At 41.7% G+C, this 24797-nt stretch overlaps 1 protein-coding gene across 1 annotated transcript in view; it reads right to left on the bottom strand.

Annotated features, from left to right (window-relative positions):
- LOC128878205 (nephrin) overlaps positions 1–24797 on the bottom strand; it is a 358472-nt gene that overhangs the window by 65622 nt on the left and 268053 nt on the right. Inside the window, exons 4-5 of the mRNA XM_054126220.1 lie at positions 8588–8731; positions 4885–5058 (exon numbers count right to left, since the gene is read on the bottom strand). Coding sequence (XP_053982195.1) covers positions 4885–5058; positions 8588–8731 — 318 coding nt within the window. The remainder of the gene's footprint in view (positions 1–4884; positions 5059–8587; positions 8732–24797) is intronic.

A 24797-nucleotide genomic window follows, 5' to 3' on the forward strand; every position in this document is an offset into this window, starting at 1 on the left:
AGGCTAACACCGTTTCAGATTTTTGTTCGTTTATAGTTTTTTATTTTTGAGTGGAAGGGTACTAAACAACGAGCCTGAAAGACCGCAGAATCGTTACAAAGGATATAGCTTTCGGGAGAATTCAAGGGATAATAGAAATAAGCAAACGAAGATTTCCAAGTTCAGTCAGTACTATAAATATTCGTACCCTCTGAAGGAATTTGTCTAAATTAAGTGACAGGTTTGATGTTCTCAAATAAATTTTTCATGCGTAAGTTTTCAAGTGTAAAGTTTATCCATGTACGTATTTATAATTAGACATTTATTTGAAAACATCGAACATATTATTTAATTTAGACAAACTTCTTCGATAAACATAGCGGTTAGGAATACTCATGAGACTGACTGTAATCAGGTTGATTCGTAAATACAGTCAGTGTAATAATTATTAGTACAAAAACTATTTATTTTAAATGAATTGCTGTACGAATACTTCTTACACTGACTGTAACTTCCTTAGCTCGCAATGAACGATAAATATTAATTAATTCTACCATCGTTCGATGTTTCTCGTTCCCACTGGCCAGGCAAATTAAACATAGCTACCAGCAGAGGGGTTATTTGTTCCCAGCAGCGGAAGTCATTCGTAAATCGGCCCAATATTTGTAGTCACGAACGTCTTCGTTCAAAGTAGAAAAATTCTAAGGCACCCCCTTTCGGAAAGTAATCGTCTCTCCCACTTTCCCAGCGAATAGGAGAACACATATTTGCGGACCTCCACAATTCCGAACTGTTGGCGCCAAAAAGAGGGGGGGGGGGTGGGAGAGGGGGAAGAAAAAAGAGTTAAGAAGCGTCCCCAAGGCGGGACAAGGAAGAGTCTTCGGGGATCGCGTTTACCTAGAACCGTTTCTCGTGGACGCGAGCTTTTTCCCCGAGAGACGCCTCCTTCCTTCCACTTCTCTTCTTTCCCTCTTTTTCTTTTTTCTTTTTTTTTCGCGCCTAAGGCCACGCGCAGTTTGCGCAACAACACTCGGTGGTCAACTCGTTTCCGCGCTTTGCGGAAACGACCTGTTCACCGGAAGGCATGCGACGACGCCTCGTCGCGACGCGGGCCAACGACCACCGGTCTCGTTTCGCGTGAAATATTAAAGGCCTCGTCGCCATGGAACGTCTCTGTAAGCGACTGACGACGATATCCATGGGGGAAGGACGGTCGTTTGAAACGCGGATCGGGAAACGCCTCCCCGTTTCCTGAATAAACGATTCCCTGGGTCTTTGTGACACCGGGGAGGAATCGCTCTCGTAATCTTCGTTCTTCGACGCCGCCAGCTGCGCGAGGGAAATCGATTGCATTCGATTCCGTGGCCAGGGAAAATTTCAGCTAATGGGAATATCATGCGGGGGAGCAGGAGTCAGGTGAGACGTTATCATTGAATGTTTTCGGATCTTACGCGTGTAATCATCGAAACAAGGAGCTCTTTGAAAATGGCTCGAGGTCTCTGAGATCGTCTGTTCGCAGCCGTGTTACGATCTACGGTCAGTTATTCGAAGTTTCTGAATACACATTCCGTTATACGTACGTACGCGTGGAAACTTTATGTTATATCCACATTTATGAAAAAAATTTAATTTAGACAAATTTCCTCGATAGACACAGAGAGTAAGGATAGTTGTAAGTAGACTGCAGATTTCGATTCATTTATAGAAAATCCGAACGTGCAATAATATAAAAAAATATTGAACGTAATGTTCATGTTATAATACTTGCAGAGTAAAATAAATTCCTATTTGGGTTCAGTTTTTGTAGGTACGTTTACAATGATTTTATTTTGCATAAAGATCCGCAGTCTAGTTACGAGACTCCATTTTTAGAAGAGCTTTTATTCGATCAATTTTTTAAAGGATATTACTTCCTTCTAATCTACCTACTTCGTCTGTCCATACTGATACGCGGATTTGAAACGCGAATTCTCAACGATATAAATCTATTTTTCTATAAAATCGTGTACGTTAGGACCGGGTGAGTTCCTAAAAAAAAAGTCTGAGAAAATAAACATTCCATTTTACGACGAAAATCTTCCCCCGCTTAGAAGGGCTTAGCCGTTTCTCGCGAGAATACCCGGCCAACGGGAGATACAATTGAAATGCGATCCAGCTGGTGAACAACAATGCGGAGAAATTTAAGGAACTTCGCACGACGCGTAACGTCCCGGCGAACAGGTTCGTACACGTGCACGTATCGGAAAAGGCATTTTCTAAACTCGCGAACTAGTTCACCCGCCGCTGCGTTTCAAGGTTTACGCCGCGCCGTTACTAATCAGGGTTTACCACTTCTGGCTGGTAACTTTGGAATAAGTTCACCGGGGGAATGTCTTTGTTAACGTGGAAAGTCGACCGCATCGGCACCGCGCTTGCACACCCGATTGTATCGAACTTCGGTAGTTCGGGCCGACTATTCGAGTCCGATTCGTCGAAAGCGCACTCAATCATACGGAAACGGGTGCTCGTCTCCGCGTGAAATTTCTCATTTTGTTGCTTGGAAGCGTGGTTTCGAGATAAGAAACTTTAACTGTCTACTTGCGTAAAGGTTATCCAGCGTGTGGTCAAATCGCGTTGTTGTTTTCCACGAGATTCTCAAATTTATATTTATTTTAACGAACTAATTTCGTTGTTTATTCGAGGTTCGATTTCTTCGGAAATCGCAAAATAATCTGCATCAGTGTTATTTCCGGAAATACAATAGCACGATATTATTAATATCAATGAAGGTGTACGAGTTGAAATATTGAACGTAACGGATAATATCCCTACTTTCGATTAATTTTAATATCAAATTGGCCAGAATTGGAGTTGTTCGACACACTGAACACGGATTGTTCGCGAGCATGTGCAAACTCAACGTCGACTAGTTTCTATAACTTTATTCTACAAACGAGTACAAATGCTACGTCGCTTATCGAATCGAACGCTGGGTTATCGAATGTTCGGCGTGGTTCTCGAGGATTCCGATATTGCGTCCAAAATTGTGTTCGAACTACTCGAAAACTTATTAAGAATGTATACGAGTCTTTAGTAAAGTATATACAGATATACTTCGGTATTTATATACTGTATATATATGTTACCAAAATCGAATGAAAAATACGTTAAAATTTCAGTTATAGAAAAATTACAAATCGTACAACTCTCTGCTCGAATTTTTCTGACGAGATTAATTTCTCAACCTATATTATCCGATCACTCGATCCAGCGAGTACTGTGCGTTTTTTAATCGAAAAATCCTTTCAACCGAGCCCCTTGTATGGAATATCGCGCATCCGTTCCCGATGTATCATCAAAAAAATGTGCGAAAAGAGCCTCGCGATGACGTCTCGCATTTTCACTCGATTTATTAATGCTCCTTTCTCCGAGTACATAATACGCGTTCATTAATTATCGTTAGATTTAAATGCGCTTGTCAGGGTTCACGGTTCTTTCATTTTCATTTGCCGCGCGGGAAACCACTATTCAGAGTTTAAACAAATAGTTAACTTTTCCGTCTCATTGTCCAGGCGGCCACGTAATCGAGTTCGGAATGTGAATGAACGCGAACGAATAATACGCGTATAGAAACACCATGAGTTATCGCGTTTTTTCGGTTCGCGGGAATTGCCCCGTTTTCTTTCCGCTCAGCGTCGGGACGGTGCATCGCAAAATATCTACCATAATTTTATGTGCCATGTACCCGTGTAACCGCGATCAAGACGTCGGTTCATTTTTCACGCGGAACAATGGCGGGCAAAATAATAGAAAAAGAAGCACAGCAGCCCCGACTATTCCAGGCAAACCGTAAAGAAAGTTTCACGGTTAATTCGAGATGTATACGTTACGCGTAAAGTAGGATGAAAATATAAATTTCAGCTTGGAGTTATTACGATTAAACGAGTCGAGGAAATTGATTGCTTCTTTGAAAGTGGAGAGCAAGTATTCTTTAGACTCGGTTTTAATATTAGGTATATCGAGTAAATTTTTATTTGATAGATTCCACGTTTGCTGGTTTCGAATTTTTCCAGCGACATTTTATTTTGAAAGGGGAGCTTTATCCGACCCTAGAGCCTAACGTCTAAAGACCATTTCAACATTTATTCGTTGAATGTTTTTAATCGCGTCAACGAATTAGAAATAAACGCTCTTTCGAAGGTTTACAAAATGCGGAAAAAGTGGTTTCCAGACATCTTTGTTCAAGTTTTTATTACCGATGTTGCGCCAAGGATAATAAAGTGTCTCTTTAAAAAAATGTCTTTCTATCCCCGATAGTTTTCAAGCCAGGATTAAAGGAAGAAACTTTAGAAGGTAAGTCTCGCGCCGTAAGCTCGAGTTACTCTCATTAAAAAAATACGTATTCCTTACTTTTTACCGCTCCGCGAACACGCGAGGTTTCATCAAAATCAGGGTGGGATGTTCTTTGTTAGCGTCATTGAATGGAATTACATACTTTTACAGTTTCCGAGCTGAAAAATGATTTAAAAAGAGGTATTTCCGCTCGAAGAATTATTTATGGCGCCAGAGCCCTCTGTAAGAGGAAGTTGCTTAAAGAAATGAATCTTCCTTAAGTAATTACGAAAATTCCTTTAATTACTTTCAAGTGCTAACCACGGTTCGATACCGTTCTTTCGAAGTTACTTTATAATTTGATTAATACAATGTTCGTGGTTATTCACGTGCTCCATTTTTAGTTGATCCAATCTACAATTTATACACGTTATCCCATTTCATATGTCCATTTTCATTTGGCTAATCGACCAACATGAACTATGGATAACACGAATATATTAATAAAATTGACGTCAGTTGTGGACGCGACACACGTTCATAAATGTATGTATACTATTTATGATATTAACGATGGAATAAGAGATTACTCACATATGACGATGAGATGAGCATTGGCACGGATCGGTTTGCTGCGCAAATGCGGTCCAACTTGGCACTGATATTCGCCATCGTCCGTCAGAGAAGCGTCGGTGATTTTCAGATTATAGATGCCTGCGTTTTGATCTCCTATCAGCTTCAGCCTTGGATGTCCAACGATATCACCACCTGGAAATCAAACGCGAATAATATTATTCTCGTGTTACTTGTTTCAAGAAAAAATTCTTATATTGTTTCTGATCGACTCGAAGCTCCGAAACGAAGACGGAATGATCGTTTCCTAAATATGCAAGTTTATTTACAGAAACCGAGAAAGGGGGTTATTTTTCGTGTAAAAGTGAATAAAAAATGTGGTACGACATTTCGCTTATACGAGGTTTCGTTCTTAAGTAAATCGAATTTGAACATTCATCTGCTACGCGTACGGCATGGCTGGCGTGTCCGACCAGTGCGCGCTGTTTCTACTTACGTCCGCGTTTCTACAGATTATTTCATTCGTGATTGTAATATAATATTGTCACACGGCGCGATAATATCCATTTTCCATGTATCGTACTACCATCGAAGCAATTGATTCGGTCAATCGATTTTAAACGATTGACCATTGCAGAGTATTTATAAACACCAACGCAAGTAGTAGTAACGAGTAACGGTCAGACACGTTAAAGAAATCGTAACCGAGCGTACTCGACGAACTTAAAAATTAATTTCCTCGTAAACGAAGCCTCCCAGAAACAAATTTCACTGCGCATTTTCGATTCACATCTTAACAAAGAATAATCCCTATTTTCGTCGTAACGCGATTTCGATTCGTTCTCCGTATTAAAACGATTTCGCGAGCCCCAGTGAATGCCATCAACGTCATTTATATTTTAATTGCTGTAAAAGAGTTGAATGCGTTCTTAAGACGTTTCAGAACGGGCCACCGGTTAATATTATTAACATCATTTATATTTCAATTACAGTGGAAGAGTTGGATACCTCGTTAAGATATCCCAGAAAGTTTAATCTTATTTTAACCTTATTTTAATTGAACTCTGCCACTCCGACGAGACGTTAAATGTGATTTCGTTCTGGAAAATTCTCTCTGCTTTTCCAGATCTTGCTGACTTCGTCTTTGAGATTCTTTTCGACCCAAAGATGCTCTGTATATTATACGGTGTTATTTTATCCTACTTTTATTGGAGTATTTTGAAGATGTTCCGTGGATGTCGCATGTCTACCATGTTGCGCCAGGCACACACCCCTCGCGTTTAACGAGGGACGAAGACGTCGTCAAGAGTCTCGTTCTATAAGAAAATAGAGGAAAAGAACAATCGCGAACTTACATTCAACTCCGTCCCTTTTATGGGAAAAATGGTAGCTTGTTACAGTCATAATGAGGGAAACTGAAAAAGGGTATTATTCCAGCTATGACGTGTCTGCGGAATTTCACGTGAAACCCATCCTCGACTTCGATCACCTAATTTTTATACCAACTCCGTCTCTTCCTGATTAACCATGACGAATTAATTGAGAATATTACAATGGTGATACAATGAAAATTCTAGTTTCCGCGATTTAAAATACGAGTACACATTTTTTAGAACTCTATTGCAATAAATTATTAAATGTTCTCGATACCCGACTTAAACAACGGAAATTAATGATCGTTCGATGTATAGGGTGCAAGAATGTTCATGGTGAAAGGTTTCAGGGAGAAAAAAGGAAAGAATCATAATCACGGTGCATTAGGGGCGTATTGTAACTCAAAGACAAACCGTAAATTAAGCGTGGACGGCTCTTATAAAGGACGAAAGCACATGTCATTTGCCAGGAAATACTGCAACGTGCTGCCATTTGCTTTTCGATAAGAGCGGCGATGTATGCATAATCGATAGAGGCGAACGGTTTCATCGCAGTCATTACCTTCTGTCAACTTTGCCTTTCGCGAAAAATTTACTCTGCCACGGCAAACGGCGTACTAATCGAACCGCTAATCATCTGGCTCGCGTTTCTGCCAACGGAATCCTCGCGAAAAAAATAACGTCGTGGAATATGACTCGTCCATTCGAAAGATATGCAATTACGAACGATCAAGGAATTTTCTCAACCAGATTGGGGATCTTCGCGAAGATTAAAATTTTTCTAAACGTACTTAAACAAATTATCAAATTCAAAGACCAGTTTTCTTTTCATAAAATTATTCCGTTTAAAAGACACCCTTTTCGACGCTGCGACGTACGTTAACATATTCTTTTTCTACTGTCGAAAGCGAGCGAATCATTCGAATAGCCTGTTTTAGATTTCTTGAGTTGTATACTCGCGGAACATATCATTTTATGTATATTATTATACCATTACCTTAGCGAGAAGTCTTCTCTGACACATTTCCAACGAAAAAAAAAAAAAAAAAAAACACCAGCCTGCACTCGAATTATAAACGTATAATTTTTCACGAGGTGTTATATCGGTCGTTTTTCCGTGGCGTCTAATTATGCGGCTGCGTGACGTTCGAAAAATTTGGGTCACGCGTCATTGAGAAGTGCGGCTAATAAAGGTTTCGATGGTCGAGGATCCAATTATTCTTCTTTTATGCCACAGTCGTCCTCGTACGAGGTCGTCGGTGGCTACGAATGCGAATCGAATAATGCGCCGAGACCTGAAAACCGTGACACTGAAGAGGGGGGGTGTGAGGGGGTGGGAGAATGGGGGTGCTTTTGTGGTTCGCGAAGCTTTTGTTGAAAAACGATGACGTCACGTCGCACGGTTCTCTCCCCCAGAAGAGGGTTTAAATCGTTTTAAAATATCCAGCGCCAGAGAAAGTGAGATAGTTCCGCTCCATTAATAATGCGAGTACTAATGGTCCTCTTTAAGGTAGGAAGATGAAGTTATTAAACGAACTTTCGAAGATCCTGTAATAAGAAGCGAGGAATCCGCGGGACTGGTCTCGCTGAATTCATCGCGTCTGCGTTCTACTTCGACCGAGCTTCAACGGGAGTCGTAAGATTGATAATTCGTATAATCCATGCAAGATTTATCGAAACCGTTTTCAACTTGGTCTAACGATACTCGCGAAAATCGTTCGAGCCAACGTAGAAGCTCCGGTAGAATAATCGAAATCGTGGAATGTATGTACGAGATACAAAATGGACGTTATAGCGGTACAATTATTAATCAAACACCGAAAATCATTCGGAGCTCTCCTCGGTTTGGTACTTATCCTACTAATTATCGTCGAAATTTGTGCTTCGCGGGTTTCGAGAAAATATTTGCTAAATAGAATCCACAACGAGGTCGAGAACGCGGTGATTATCGATTAATAGTGAATGCTCGGTGGCTAGACGCGTGAGTTGTGTTCATTTCTGCGCGAACATTCTATGCCCTAATGCTTATTCTGATAAATGCAATCGCGGCGATTATGAGAACGTCGTTAGTTGAATTCGGTGTTGGACAAAATGTAATCCACGATTATTATCGAACGATCGGGATTCTCGATTAATTTGACAGCTGTTGGCGCTTGAATTTTTATTATTCGATCGAAATTATTACGAAGTATACGAATTATCGATGAAAGAATATTTTTTTTCTTTTAAATTTAAACAAAGTTAAACGTTAAATCTTTCATGAATTTATAGAAAAATCTTCGCTTCGGAGGTTCGAGTTCATGCTGCGTTTCAATAATAGAAATGAATAGTAGCGAGATCGATGCACTCACTTGGTTGAATGACGTAAGCAAAGCCATCTTTAACCCATTGCACAATGCCGACTCTGTGTTCCACCTCGCAAGGTATCGTTACATCGCCACCTTCGAGGACCGAGCTGTTCCTTGGCGTCACTCGGAAGTATTGCCCTCGTTCGCCTGAAACACAATTGCAAATAACAATCAGTAAAATTAACTCATCGAAAAGAAACAAGAATATTGAGGTAAGAGCCGAGCTGCCATATTTTTAGTTTTTATATGTCGAAACGTCGTTGATGAAGTTGCTTGCGATAAAGGCTGAATAGGTTTGTCTTCGTTTAAATTAAAATTAACGTCGCTAAAATACAGTTACAATTAGCAGTTAACCACTTGAAGGTAGCGCCGAAGTTAACTCGACGTGCGCAGCCCCAAGATAATTAGGTAAAGTCGTGCTTAGCGATTAAAATAATATGAAGCAAAGTAACGGCAGCGGACGCGTATATTTTCGCGAGTGCATCTGAATGTTTTCAAAGTGAAATAAGGTATTATTAAGTTAAATATTAATTACCCATTTTCAAATATATCATTTGTCCCAATTAATATTTTAGCCGTTGCATATGTATCCGCAAGATCGTGTAAAGCATATAAAAGTGTGCTTACGGTAAGTTCGCAACAAAATGGACGAATATTTGATTTCACGATGAAAAATCGCAGGTGCAACCAACATCTGCTTCCGTGAAATGAACCGGAAGCCGTAGAAGCTCGGGTAAACGTAGCGATGTTGAATCCAGAGAAATGTTCCCGTGCATCTTTCAATGTAAACATTTAAAGGAGATCGAATGCAAGGGAAAAATAAAACTTTTTAATGGTACGTCGAACGTTACAATAATGACGTCGAGGTGGAAATTGACGAACAGACATCGAAAGACGTAGAACGTACCGCGAAGAAGACAACAATCGAGTCTGCGAGGTTTCGAGAGGTATCGCCTTTAAACAAAAAATATAGTAGAACGAATCGAGGAGAAAGAAATGCTTAAAAGTACCTGCTCTTCTGGAAAGAAATTTCTACGAACAAGTACCTCGTTAAAGCTGAATAAAATTTAGAGAAAATATGTTTCAAATACTATAAATAATTGATGCCTCGCGTTTCAAATAAAACACTCTAATCAAATGGAAAGCGAAATTCAGGGAATTTAAATGCTTTCGTAAAATGAACGATCCGAACTTTCAAAGGACAAAAGTCATCAAACTATCTGCTACGTCCCCTCAGTTCCTACCCTTTATTCCCTCGCACGAGGAAGCCTCCCTCGTTGGATTGTTTATCGACTTTTTTCCTACGACTGGCTTCGAATGGAATCAATCAGTTATTTTCGTAGTCCTAGGTATAAATTCTCGGGCCAGTGTGCGTCAGCGTAAATATTTATTTCTTTCAACCGCCTCTATCCTGTACATCGGGAGTCATCGATTAAACCTCTGACAGACCTATCGGCGAGCATCACGAAATTTTCCTACGGTCCGGTTGACCTCTCCCTTTGTACTTCGATGAAACTACGAGCGGTGGAAAAAAAAAGGTGGAAAAGACAGCCCGCGCGTCGCGTTTCTCGTTTTTCTTCGTCACTCGTTGCAAGCAGTTTCGCGGTGCAATTTTGCTTCGACGCGAGCGACGCGACGGAATTAACTCGAAATCGCGCCGGTTAATCGAACCTTTGTCGATTGAAACGCGTTACAGACACGCGAACGATCCAAGAAATTTTGAACGAAAAAGAAACTTTCAACGAAAACTGAACGGCTGACCGGAGAAATCGGACGCGACGACGATGGAAACGTTTGTTGAAACGAATCATGTGATTCTGGACATCCTTCGCTTCGGAGTCAACTTCGGATCCTTACGAGTATTACAAATTATATATTTACAAGTTTCGAAAGTGGCTTCGAAGCGAGAAGTCAAAATCCAAAATATACGTTAAAGATTTAGTTGTATGCGAGTCACTCTGCGGATATTCCGATTCAAATTCGAGCACCGCAATTTGAAATGGACGTCGTTAGTGTTTCGAAAGTTCGGCGTACTCTGAAGGGTATAATTTTAATAATAATCCTACTTTAGTGGATAGAGAATGCATGATTAATCCCTGGTGTTTGGTTCATTCGCTGGAAACAAGATTCTCCGAATGCTTTGAGGAGTGTATTGTCAAGTGACTCGCATAGATTATTGCGTGGTCGAAATGTTGAGAGGATTACGCCCTGCTGCGATACTTAGGGGATTAAATTCCATTATGTGTTTTTCTCGCATAGAATTCCACTAACTAAGTTTGATCTCAATCTAAGCTCTGGACGGTTTCGTGGCTCGTATGGAATTGCTAGCATTAACCTAAGCCTCTGCTATCTATTTTATCTAATATCATGCATACGAGCATCCATCTATTCTATTAGTACGATCATCTTACGTATATGACATACTTAATCTTCGTATGTTATTTACTCGTGAATTACTGTGAACCTAACATTGTTAGGTTAGAACCACACCGTGTTGTCTACTGTAGCCTGACACGCACGTTTCCTATTTTACCTGATATATCCGAGTACCAAATTCGCCTGGTTCCAATGACATAACTGAATATCCATTCGCCTATTTTATCTGGGACATCTGAATACCTAGTTTGTTCGTTCCATTTAGTATGCTCTGTACCCACATCGCCCGTTTAATCTAGTTTATTTACATGTCTCTGCCTACGGTATAATTGAACACCTATTTTAGTATTCCTGAGCATCTATTTCACACATGGCGCAGCATTATGGGTGTCAGTATTGGCACCCATAATGTTTCGCGATCCAGTCAATTCGAACGCGGAGAATAATGGTAAAACGTATTGCAAACGGTCCGCGCTCGTACCGTGACCACCCTATTTCAGTACGGTTGTTAAATCAAGCCTTACCGCGTTCAGCCAGTGGCGATTCGATTACAGCAATGAGCTTTTAGGTTCGCGAAAGATTTTGCGACTGTTGCAAAAAGCATTTCAGTGTATCCCGACGAAAACGAAGATTTCGCATTGGGCATGTTTCCCGCTCTCTGTCCCGACGCGACATTTCTCCTCTCTTCATAAGGAATCCAACTTTTACTCCGACGTTTCGTTTCTGCGACTTGGTAAGTTTGCGAGATACAATTTCAAGCAGTTCTATTTCAAATAAAAAGGGTAGTATTCGAAGTGAAACATAATTTATTGCAATTAATTCATTATCGAAAATACATTATACGTGAATTATTCAGAATTTCATCGATATTTTCAATTTTTAAAAAGACACGCCACCGCTTCAATTTTAATCGCGATAATAATTGCAAGTCCGAATTCAGAAACTGAAACTGTAACAATAAATGCCGTTCGTGTCGAAACCTGATAAATGCTGTTTCTCAGATATTATATAGTAATCGATTAAACGCGTAATCGAACGAACCCGCACGAACGGGGGCACGCGGGCGAGACGTTTTTTTCCTAGAAAACTTTCGACTTGAAAGTTTTCGTTTGGTAATAATTTGAGTGCATAAACGCGGCTCTGAAGGCTTTTAACATGAGCAGGAAACGTTCAGCGGAAAATTAACCGCGCGCAGAATGTTTGTTTCGAAGTCCTTGAAACGTTTAAACTCCCACCCCCTCTTGAACGCTTCAAAAAGTACCGACTGCGTACGTTTCCGTTTTTTATTCCAACTTTGAAACTTTCCTTTTGAACTTGTCGTGCGCGCAAAATTCACTAGAATTCCCCTAATCTCGGGGTAAAAATTCTTCCGGGGCTCTTCAAACTTCGTCTGGCGCGCCCAATTAGTTGTCCCATCGGTTATGAATTTTCGTTTCTTCGGGTTTCGACATCAGTCGAAGTGAGAAATCATTTCAAAAGACATTATTTCCATAAATTGCACGCGAGACATACGTTACATAAGCGAAAAACAAATTACGAGTATCGCGAGTATCGCGTGATTCCTAATTTCCAGCTTTTAAATACCAAGCCTTTATTTTAATTTTCGTTCAATAGCGTTCTGTCGGAGAACCTGCGAAAGTGGAGCAGAAAGAGAGTTCTATTTATTCAGCGTTAAACGTTTGCACGATTCTTCCGGCGGGCGTGACACGGGCTGCCTTTGCGTCCAGAGAATCGTTAATTATCTAGTTAAAGGCCCGTCGTGCGATCGAATACAAGAGGGCAGGAGTCTGCGGCGGTTGTTTGCCGGCCGGCGTGCAGCGGAACAGCCGCACACGTCTGTATATTTCATCGGTGCTGTATTTAGGCTGGCTAGTGCAAATTCGAGCAGCAGGTGACCACGAACCGGTGTACAAAGGCAAACGTGTAACCCCGCCGCAGGTACACAGGCCTCTGGTTGTGTAGACCCGTCTACGAACGAGGAAAGCCGGTCAAGCAGCAGCAACGATTCTATCGGCGGCAAACAACCGGATTACGCTGATCTTCCGTCGAGATTTTGTCTTTCATCTTGTCGTCGTTGTGCGCGCCATTTCGAGGGTACTCGTCCGCGATGCCTTTGAAACTGGTTAAAATTTTAAGTAAAATGATACCTCGGCCGCCATTTCCGATATATGATCAATTTATATTAAGGGGACAGAGAGGCTTTACTCTCAAGCATTTTCTTCGCCTTTATTTATTTTCTGGTTACTTGTAACGTTAAAATCTCGCAAGTTTAATCATACTCGATAGTAGTCTTTAAAATTTCAAGAAAGAACTATTCAAAATAAATCTTCGCCTCTATCTTCGTTTACGAAGCAAAAAGTAAAACGAAACCCTCTGGAAAAAGCCTTTTCTACCGTAATTTAATTTTACTCTTCCTTGTCTCACGTTGACCTTCCCATCGACACCCGTAGCTTCGATCCGATTTTGGCCAAAGTTACTCAACGCGCGCGAAACGGTACCCGGACGCGATCGAGCCTCGAATTTGTTTTTTATTTCACAGATTTGGCACAGCGCGCAGCAGCCACGGCGTCGATGTGCAAATCCGTCGAATGAATTATACGATTATCGGCTTTTGGACTTTTTATTACGTACCCGGCGCGCTGATGGCGCGAAGCTTTCGCGAGTGACCCCACCGTTTTAATAAACGCGCCGTTTACACGTCCGTCTCGTCCCGCATTGACGAGCCCGCGCGAGGATTAAGCGTGTGTCCATTATTCTTCGAACGTCCAGGCGGAAATTTTGTTTAATGGAACCGTTTAACGGACGAGGATAACGCGGTTAAGCCGTTCCGGATATCCCGTCTCTCGGCGATCGCGGGACGGACGTCTCCTCTATGGCGGTTCTCGAAATAAAGGCGGTGGTCTGGCGATTTCGGGAACGAAATATCGACTTCAATTAGAAACTATTTGGAAAGGATATACCATCGAATTACGCGAAGTGGAGAAACAGGTTTCCAACTGAAAAATAATTACCACTATATCGATTAATACTGATGTTTAATATTTTTCGTTTTTAATCAAAATGACGATAACGTATTTATATATTGTATTACGTCGAATTTAGAGTTGTATGACAAGTATTGAAATTCTTTTTATTTTGCGCTACCGTGAAAAGTAAAGTCTACCTGATCGCGTTAATATTCTTGAATTCCCTCAGAGTTTCACTCTAGCACGTTGGATTTTTTATTGACCACACGTTCCATCACAGAATTTTTGAACGAGCCACCACTCGAAAAACCAAGTTCCATGCGCGATAAATCCTTCATTTAATCATTCACCGCGACCCGAGCGAAACGCCATCCATCAAATATATTTTACGCGGACCATTCGCCTCCGAATGACGACGTATATGAATAAAAGTTTGCAACCGAATGCATATTTAAAGGGGCGGGAATATTACGGGAGGCAGCGGAACGTCGTCGGAACAGCGTCGTATCGACAAACGAATTTTCCACGCGGAGCGAAACAAGCGTCGCTTTACGATCATCGTGGCTCCCTTCCGAGCGCACGCGGCGGCCCAGAGCCGACTTACGTCTGCCTGTCACGGAATAACGGTAAAATATAAAGTTTCGTCGATTTCGAAATTTATGGAATTCTCACGGGGACAGCCTTTCGAATGTTCGGGGCCGTAACGTCGGCGTCGCTCGCAAACGCTCGTCTATTTGCCATCGGGGAGCGAAATAAGCCCACCCTAGCGAATAAAATTCGTGCGCGCGATATACATACCGATATACGTATTTACAGGGCGAAGTAACGCCAACGGCGCCGTACCTTCAAGAGTAATCGACGAACCCATAACGGGCGTTATTTGCCAGCTGACGCAAAATTGAAGAGAAGTGCTTTAGCGCAGCGCAACGCAAAGCGAACGTTTCGTGACATCTACGCATTCCGGTATCGAGCATCGCTTGAATTTACTCGAGGAATTATTTAAACATCCAGTGCGATTTATTTATAATTTTAGAATCGATGAGAGAAGATGGGAGATCGAAATTTGTCGAGAAACAATATGTCGTTGCTTCTCGGGGTTCTATTTGGACGAATGAATTTATTCAAATCATCATTCCAGCGATGTATTATTCACGTTTACTGTTTATTTGAAATAATTCATACATCTTCCAGTAGTATTTCCATCGTTGCCAAGGCGCTTTCGCCGGAATTTATATTGACTCGTACTACTTGATCGATCATCTTACGATTTTCTATTACTTCCTATAGTTGATACAAAGAGTGATTTAATTACCTAAGTACGATGTTAAAATTCATCTGACAAACGCTGTATATTTCGTTTTAGAATTTCATCGAATAAATTATTTGAAAATAGAATTAGTACGAAAGCAAACACGAACAGCGAAAAGTTCGTTTTAAAACGAACTTGAATACAAGTAATCGAAAAATCGTAACTATCGATAAACAACGCAAAATTACCCTTAAGACCAGCTTTATTTCCACTGGAAGCTGGTAACGCGATTAAATAGCAACCGAGATCAGCCGAATTTTTCTCGGGCGACGTTTTCCCAACACTGGAAAAAGTGCTTTCCTTCGCCAAGTCCCACGAACGCGAATATAGTTGGCTCGCCGTATTCTCGAGCGACACGAATGCACAAGGGATTGAAAGAACCTGAAGGGTCCTCGAAAATGCATTCGCGTCCCGCAACGAAGGATACACACAACATGCTCAAGATCGATCTCGAAGATACGTCGGTGAAAAATTTTCCTTAAAATATGAATAGTTTGTCGAGCACTCGCGTTGCTCCCTTTCGCTTTATTACAAGCGTGACGCGCGCGAGCAGACTGAAAATTGGGACAAGTTGCGTTCTCCTCTACGCCTCTTTATTTTCATTATTCTTGGGTCGGCGGAACGCCGAAGAAAAATGGATGAAAACGGGGAAATGTAGACAGCGTTAATTGGACGTCGTGTATCTACGATATAGACTCGATTTTTTAATAATATCAACATCGATACGTAATTGTACAATTGAGATGGACTCGACGCGTGAATTATGTTTACCGTAATAATCCAAATACCGTGAAATGAACATGATGGCCAGTGAAATTGTAGACACGAAGATGACGCTGATATTATGATTGTTTCGTGTATTGAAATCTGTAGGTAATTAGGCAATGTGAATTAATTCGAGTACAAATTGGCACAGGAAGAGCCAACATTGAAATGCCTTATTTTATCGTCGAAACTGGAGATCGAATTAATTTTCGTAGATCAGAAACAGAATCGAGAATAGATGTACCGATACCTCGTGCAGTTGTTAAAGTCGTCGAAAGGGCAATTGGTATAATAAATAAGAAACGGAGCGAGCAAATGTGAGAATAGAATGTATAAGTTCAAAATATACCACGTGAAAAATTGCCAACAAAGGAAGGAAAATCACGGGGTGAAATATTCAGATGCACTCTCCCGGAGTACAATTCCTTTCGCGAGGTGTCTCGATCGCGCGTGGAAATGTTGCGACCGCGTTTTCCGAATACAAAATCAACGAGATTCGGTCGTCTCGGGTCTCCAGGAGGCGAGCTCACGACGAACGGCAAATTTTCCTTCGGTGTCGTCGGGGTTTTCTCGCTGGGAAGGGACAATCGGTTCCCCGCCATCGATGCTCGTTTCAGGGTTCGCTTAACGGGGAGAAGGGACGACAAACACCGACCCGAAACGCGCGTTCACCGCGCTCGGTATGCGAAACGATCGTTTGGAGGCTTCGCGTGACAAATGAAACGATTTACCGAACGCCCCTTCGCGATTGAGAGGTACAGGCCCCCTGAAAGTCCCAAGTTTTGCGGAAGCGAAGTGGATAGCGCGGTGCTATTTTTTAGTTGCGTCAAGATAACGATTCCGGGGGTGGAACATTCGAAGGAGTTCTCCTTTTTCATATTTTTTTTTTTTTATTCACGAAGCTGCGAGAGACGATTTGGAAGAATTATTAAACATAATGGAGCCGTCTCAAATGCTGCATAGTACCGCGATAATAAAAACTGAAAGGAAACGTTCTTGCTTCTTTTTATTACGACTTCAATCGTCAATTACAATCTCGAAGAATAACGAGAAGAAATGATCGAGAAGCTTCTCTTTTAGTCGAGAATAACTGCCCTTTCATCATAATTAGCGTTGCTTCTTCGGCTCAGCGTGATAGAAAAGAGAAGGATCACCTTGAATCTACTCGTATATCATAATTCTCGAGTACCAACAATTATTTTTGCTCTCGATCATAATCTTGTTTTCCTCGAAGGAATAGGTACGGCTTCTTACTCGTTATTTCTTCTTTGTTTGCAGCACTTCCGGTTTCAGCGATTTACTCGAGGCTGGAGAACGATCATCATTTTGCCGAACTATTTGAGAAATTTATCTGGAGAAAATAATTTGTTAATAATTCGTCTATTCGGTATATTTCTATGCATTCGATCCTCTCGTTATACCCCTTTTGTTCCACGGGCAATAATCGGCATCGACTTATCGAGAAACGAACGAAGAGAGAGATTTCATTCCGGCGTAGAGAAACGTCATTTTTATCGAAGAATTATATTTACGATTGCAAGCCTCTCGTCGTAATGTCTCTGTAATCCGCTGAACGTCTTCTTAAACTGTCATCGCGCCGATGGCATAACGTTCCTGAATTATCGAGGGTCGAAAAACACTCGAAGTTTACGCGCGTCCGCGTCGGTACCGTAGGGTTTCCGTAGGAAGTTTCCATGCGGACATAGGGGAATACGTCGACGTAAACACCAATTTTCGAACAGTGCCATTCTGTGGGAGTCGACGCCGCAACGAACACGTGTACGTTAATTTTAGTTCAGTTAGTTTAGTAAACACTGTTGCAAAGTTCTGCAACTGGTCTGATTACTTTAAAGTATTCCGCAAGAAACTCTTGCCGTAGAATAATATTCCGTTGTATTTATTGGTGGGCTGGAAGCATCGATGTGTACTTCCAGACGAACCTGTTCTACAGTTAAAACTCCAATAAATTCCTTGCAATTTTCATCCTTTCACGATATATTAATACCGTGTATTTTAGAAATAAAACACGCGTCTCAATATTCGGTCGACAAAACTTTAATTCACGTTTCTGTACATCGTTCGCGTATATAAAAATACGAATTTGGATAAAGAACCGCATAAATAATATATTCCTATCCGTATCGACGAACGGATTGCTTTTTCAATCGTAATCGATTCCGCACACGAATCTTTGTCCACCGCGAAAAGCGCAAATCAGAATTCTCATTTCACGTTAAACTAGTTTCCAGCAAAACGAGGGGCGGTCGCGAATTAAAATTAACACGCGCAACAGTCGAAGTTGGACAACAGCCGCGTCGCACAATAATCCAGTTACACGAGTTTAATAACGTTCCCAGCGTCGAACAATAATTCCGCTATCGATGTTGAAAAAACAATGTCACCGCAGCCGCTCAACGCTAACTGCGTCATCCGTGCTCGATCGAGCTTCAATTGGACCATCGTAATCGTACTCGATCAAGCCCCCAACGATAACTTTCCCATCCGCGTACCGGCAACAGTTATGCTATCAAAGCTGAGGGATAATTGCACGGTGAAAACTTCCAAATAATTACACCGGCAACCCCTGAAATTCGGGGACGTTCACGACTTCGGCTCGAAATCGCAGTTGCGTCTTATAGTCGAAATTTCTGAATGGAAATAGAATTTAATTACAGAGACGCGAGACTGGAATGCATACTTTAAACGTTCGGGGCCTTTCGATGATACTTTTAGACTCGTCTGATCGTTAATTCGGTAATTAACTTGGAAATTAAGGGGTGCTTTTAGTCCGAAACGACGAAAATAGACGTTTCTTCGTGAATTTCTGCTCCGAACGCTTCTGCTTCCGAAATGTTCAGCCAAAGTGGAGTTTAAGTATTACTTTTCCGATGCATTATTTGCGAGTCTGTGTTACTTCCCGTTGCGCTAAAATTCAACCAGAATCCTTAAACGCGTACGTTCGAACTAATTATATTAAACATTTACTTGCTATCACAGTAAAAAACAAAACTGCCAGCCGGTCCAGTTCGAAACGTCAATCAAAAAACAGAAAATACAAAGAGGGTAAATTCCAAGGCATGACAAATACGCGCCGATCGCCTGCGTCTCTACAGGTCAAGATCCCTTTCCCCCAAGCAACCCTTTGCCCGCGTCGAACGTGCAATTTCAAGCATTACGATGGCGTCTAATACAATCCACGCCGTTCCTCGGCTTTTGTGCCCGCATTTATATTGCTCCTTTTGTAGACGGGGAAAAGACGGTTCCCGGGCGCGGAGAAAGACCAGGCCCGTGGAAAAGAAGAAGAAACCAACCCCTCCCAACCCCGCCGTTCTCTCGTTTCGCATCAATACCTCCCTCGTCGGCGATCCCATTCAGTTCTGTCTGCTCGCAGATAGCGCATCGAGTGAGAACGCTCGTTTATACGTCGTACAAAGGGACGAACGCATCCCCATTAGCATGCGCGCACCCACCCCCACGTCACCCCTTATTTGCGTCGACGAGCGTGCAGCACCCTCTCGCGTTCATTTACATTAAACTTCGATAGCTTCGCTTTTTTTTCCACTCTATCTTGTTTCTCCTTTGTCGGGGATCGGTCTACGCTCGCATCTAGGTGCCTAAGCTTGTTAGGCTAATTCCACGCTTTCTAGTAAACCGTTTCCTATCTTTCTTTGGGACTAGTGGAACCCATAGACGGCGATCCAGACCCGACTGCTACGGTATCTTTGGGATTTGGACTCGATTAATTTTCTTCTCGCGTTCAACATATTACGTCGATCGGATTCATTTCCCAGGAAACTACGACAGAACTTTCGTAAACAATTAATAGTCTACGTGTCTGTAACACCAGAAATGTACTCGTACGAATTACAGTGTGAATATAGCGCACCTTAGACCGAAATATTAACTTATCGTAAAGTAGAGACGGTCGATAAACATCGAAATATGGAAATTGCTCCGGTACAAAATTTGGAATTTTCGCTCGATACTTTCGTCCGAATTTCGTCGACCACTTCGGCAATGGCGTGTGCAGAACATTTGGAACAAAGTTTGACCGAACGGTATGCAACGAGAAAGAGGTCATAGAAGTAGAAATATCAATAATTGGGAAACCGTGCAAGCGGAACATTTATAAATCCGCTAACATGATACGCGTGCCCGAATGAATAATTACCAGATGTTACGTAGCGCACGTGCAACCGTCGCAATTTTTCTCGTGTCCGACGCGTATCTGCAATTTCCGCGCGTATTTATTTTTCGATTGTTGCTAGCAAACGGGCAATAATTATTCATTGGTACGCCTGGAAGGGCGGCGGGGAGGGGGACATAGAACGGTAACGAGCCAGAGATTATAATTAAATTAATGTAGGAACAGTTTTACCGTGTCACGCGTTGTTGGACAGCGAGGAGGCAGATTTTTTTTATAAAAAACAGTAATAGAGATTAAATTGAACAGTCTGCTTTCATGTTTGCGGTTCGTCCATATGTTCCTGTAGAAATTCTTGTAACAATAGGAAAGAGTACGGACATTCTAGAAATAACGAATAATAAGTTTGGAGCTACTAATTTGAGAAACGAGACCCACGCAAACGTAATTGATTAGATATATATTCGCAGTGTGATTAGTCAAATATACTCGCTGATTAGTGGAATCTTTAATGTTTTTCTTTGCAACCTACCTATAATTTTTATATTCTTTTATACTATTTTTTGAAGAGGCTCCCTCGACAACAAAAAAGAAAAAAAAACGAAAAACTCACGGTCGAAACGCTGAGATCTTTTACATTACGATTCATTTCTGCATTTTCAACCCTGATGCAGAGATTATAACGTCACGTTTTTCGATGCCCTTGCCGTCAAGGGAGAAAAAGATAATCAAAGCATTACGCGAAACCATTACCGGATGAATTAATTTGCGAGAAAGGAATGTCAGGGAAGTAGACAAATAAAAAAACGAGTCGAAAATATTCGGATGACAAATTTCGTATTTGCATTCCTTGTGTGCGGAATTCTCGAATGAAAATTGATTTGTGCGAGGCGATTTAATCGAGATTAAATTATTATTTCATATAATGAAAATGTTATCAGGAAACGTGTAAATAAAGAAAATTCTCGATAGATAAAACGATTCACGTGAACCCCACATTTTGTCCCACATTTCGAGACCTCTCGACGATTCACAGTCCGCCACAGTTCTAATCTCAATTAATATATGATAAGATACAATTTACCGATTATCGAATCGAAGATACTCTACTGGTACATTTAACCGTCAGCAGTAATCAACAACTAGTATCAGAGAAGAATAAAAGTAGTTCCGAGGAGCAGCGTACCTATCCTGCTTCGTTTAGCACCTGTTTAAGCGATTAGGGGTGCGCTTTTCATCTGAAATTCGTATCAGCACTTGTACATCTGGAATCACACGACCTCGCCAAGTCCGCGCCTCGTAAAAACGAGTCCGGTATGTTTATGTATACGAAACGGTTAATTCATTTGCATACGTAACAGCGGAGGTTACACGAGAACGCGTTCCCTTTCGGAATTACCATGAGCACGCACGTGCACACGCCATATGTTCGACGGGAAAAAGAAAAATGAAGCGCTACTCCCCCGCCCCCACGCCGGCATTTAATAAAAGCGTGGCAAAGGATTTAATTATTCCTCGCCTATCCGTGTAACAATGGAACGAGCCGAACGTGCCCGTTTATGCATTTCGTGGCTGCGCGCAAACTGAAAACACGTTGAATCGTAAAAGGTGAGCGGTGCAGTTGCGTCCGGTAATAACAATCTGAAACTTTTGAAATGAGAACGGGTGCCAGGCTCGGCTTCATTTGAGGAAATTAATTTTATATTCGGCCGTTAAGGGGGTATTAATAATTGCTCGTGTAGCTGCGAATGTGTTTTACAGCGGTGGGAGTTATCGAACGGTTTGGAAATTATTTCGAACGAACGAAAGTCTCGTGGTTGGTCGGTCGACACTTTTTGTTCTATCGTTTCGATCGAATTGATCGTTGGAATTTGCGCGACGATCCGAACGGACCTCTGTTATTTTTAAATACAATATGCAGATTCGTTTGATTTTGTATCCAGAGCAATCGCGTTGCATTCCAGTGGAAGGTACAAAACAAATACGAACACGTAGACAAACCCGTAAGTTCTACGATTAATTTTTTTAATAATCGTACGCAATTACCAGGATTGAATAAAACAACTACGCGTTAGCGCGATTTCCTCTGGTTCACCAACCCCAATTACGACCACTCCACGTCTAGAAGTTTTCGACTACGCCAATTTACGCTAAGTAGCTAAAAATCATTAAAGCACTCGTGCCAAATCGTTCCGCGAGCTTCTTAAATGATCCGACATACATCCGCTTCCGCTTGGATTCCCCGTGGTCGACTGCCGATACAACTATTCGGGAAGCCTGGATAACGGCGTTGCAACGCGAGCATTAACGCGAAGAGAAATCTTACGAACGAGAAGAGAGGTTTTAAAATCTCTATATCGGTATATACTGCACTTTTAAACGCGCTAAATTCTCATGACACTCCATTCTCATTTTCTCTCTGTACGCGGCAGCATTCTTTAATTCATTTTACGTTTCAGTTGAATTATACGTTGAGATTGTACCAGGTTACTTTGCAAAATAATTCTCGACAGATGTTTTCTCTGTGATCGTCGTTACAAACAAAAATCATTTTCGTAAGCAAGACATTTTCATTTTCCAAGCGATACCACTGATAATAAATGATACGAGTGTATACTACGCACTGCGATTTAAAACGAATTTCTTAAAAATAAAAAAGCACTCCCTCGCCTGTTTGAAAAATCCTCCAGCAAAAGGAGTTACAGTTCCTTCCAAACAAAAGAAACCGTTGCGATAACAAAAACAACTGTTCGAGGGGAAAACTCTCCGATGACTCACATCGTGAGTTAACACACGTCCGAACACCTCCGAGGTTCAAACGCCGAAGCCTCGTCCCGGATCTCAGCTCGACAAAGGCTATCACGACTCGGTGCGGTCGCCAGCGACCACTAACCGGGAAAGGACGCGAAAAAAGGAACGAGGAGATGGGTAAATATGGAGATTCAACTTGTTTCTTTCGCCTATCGAAACAATCGAATGGTTCACACGAGCCGACGTTGACTTGGCGTGACTGCGTGTGAGAAGAATCGCAATTAAAGGCGTTGAAACGCGGTTAGGCCAGAATCTCGAAGCCACGAACGGCGAGAAAGGAAACGAGCCAGGGCAAAACGACCAACCTCGCATCCGGTTGCCCGTCAATGGCGGCCAGCTCTGCTGGCGTGACGTTGTTTGGCGTTTGGAAGGGCGCGCCGCCGGTGGAGTCCATTTGTTTGCATAGTCACTCGTAATTAGCGTGCCGGTAGTGCTCGCGTGGCCAGCTGTGACTCTTATTATCGTTAATTTGTCGGATCCCGATGCGATTAGTCGCGTGAGCTTTCGCCATACGAGGTAAATTGACCTCGAGCACGCTTCCTGCCTCGCGCATCACTTCCTGCCTAAGAATCGAATATTTTCTATCAATGGATACTTGATAAATAAATCGGAGACCTAACTCGTGCAGTTCTTTACTCGTTGTCGATAATATCGAGAATTTTATATTTCCAGTTTCATTTCCCGAACTATTAATAGAATTTATTATACAATCCCTCGGCAGAGATTCTCACCTAGATATTCTAATAATGGACACATAGATAAATCAAAGATCCGCCCTGTGTAGTTATTTATTAATTTTCACCGATATTAAGAATTTTATATTTCCAGTCACGTTTTGTTGAACCATGAATGTTATTATGTAATCCTTGAGCAGGTATTCTCGTCTGGATTTTCTAATAACGGATTCATACGTAAATCAGACTCCTTTTCTTTAATATTGGGAGTTTTATATGTCTAGTTTCACGTCTTGTCCTTAGACCATGTCGGAAGCAACGTTTGAAATAATGGTAATTTGTACATTTATCCCGATGTCTGTCCACTACCGCCTCGGAGCAATTACCTTAATTGGAGCTGGCACGTTGAATTGATCGTCGTGGACAGAGGAAGAGTATTATTGTTGTGGACGAAAGTAAAACTAACTGTCCTGGATTCTTTCCCAAAGTAAATTCCGCGCAGGTAGACACTCGTGGATCTTCGCATTTAAATTTCTGCTCGTCGGGGTTCTTGCAGCTCTCGCAGCCCAGATTTCGGCAATTGAGGAACTTTCAGAGGCTTCTTGCGCGGTAAACGATTTCCACGTTTCATTAGCATCGCAGCTTGCGTCGTAAGACGACCGGTTACCACCGCATTATATCATATATAGAATATACTTAAATAAATGAAAGACGGAGAGCGCTTCTTCGTCGGTGTCTCGACCTCGGAAACGAAGCTGTAATCGGGGAAACTTTTAAAGGATTTTGCCAGAATAAGATATTAACTTTTTGATAAAAATGTCTTACTACTTTTGTGCGCGACGCGATGAAAGAGCTCGACCTGGAAGGGGTGGAAATGCTTGATGCCATTTTTAAGAAATGCGCAGTCGACTGTGGCGCATCACTTGGAAAAGATACCGATAGACCTTATTAAACACGAAAGATGAGGGAAACGAATTCAATTTTAGGGAAATAAGAATCAAAAAAGAAAATCCGTAAAGCTACCCTTTGTATTCTTTACGTCTATGAATGTTTAAAATCTGTTAGCCTCGGACAATGATATTAAATAATTCCACGACGATAAATCTAGCAATTAGTAGAATAAAAAATAGTTCAGAGGAAAAAAGCTGATCGAGTAATGAAACGGAAC

This window comes from Hylaeus volcanicus, chromosome 6 (genome assembly GCF_026283585.1).
Source record: "Hylaeus volcanicus isolate JK05 chromosome 6, UHH_iyHylVolc1.0_haploid, whole genome shotgun sequence".
Lineage (NCBI taxonomy): Eukaryota > Metazoa > Arthropoda > Insecta > Hymenoptera > Colletidae > Hylaeus > Hylaeus volcanicus.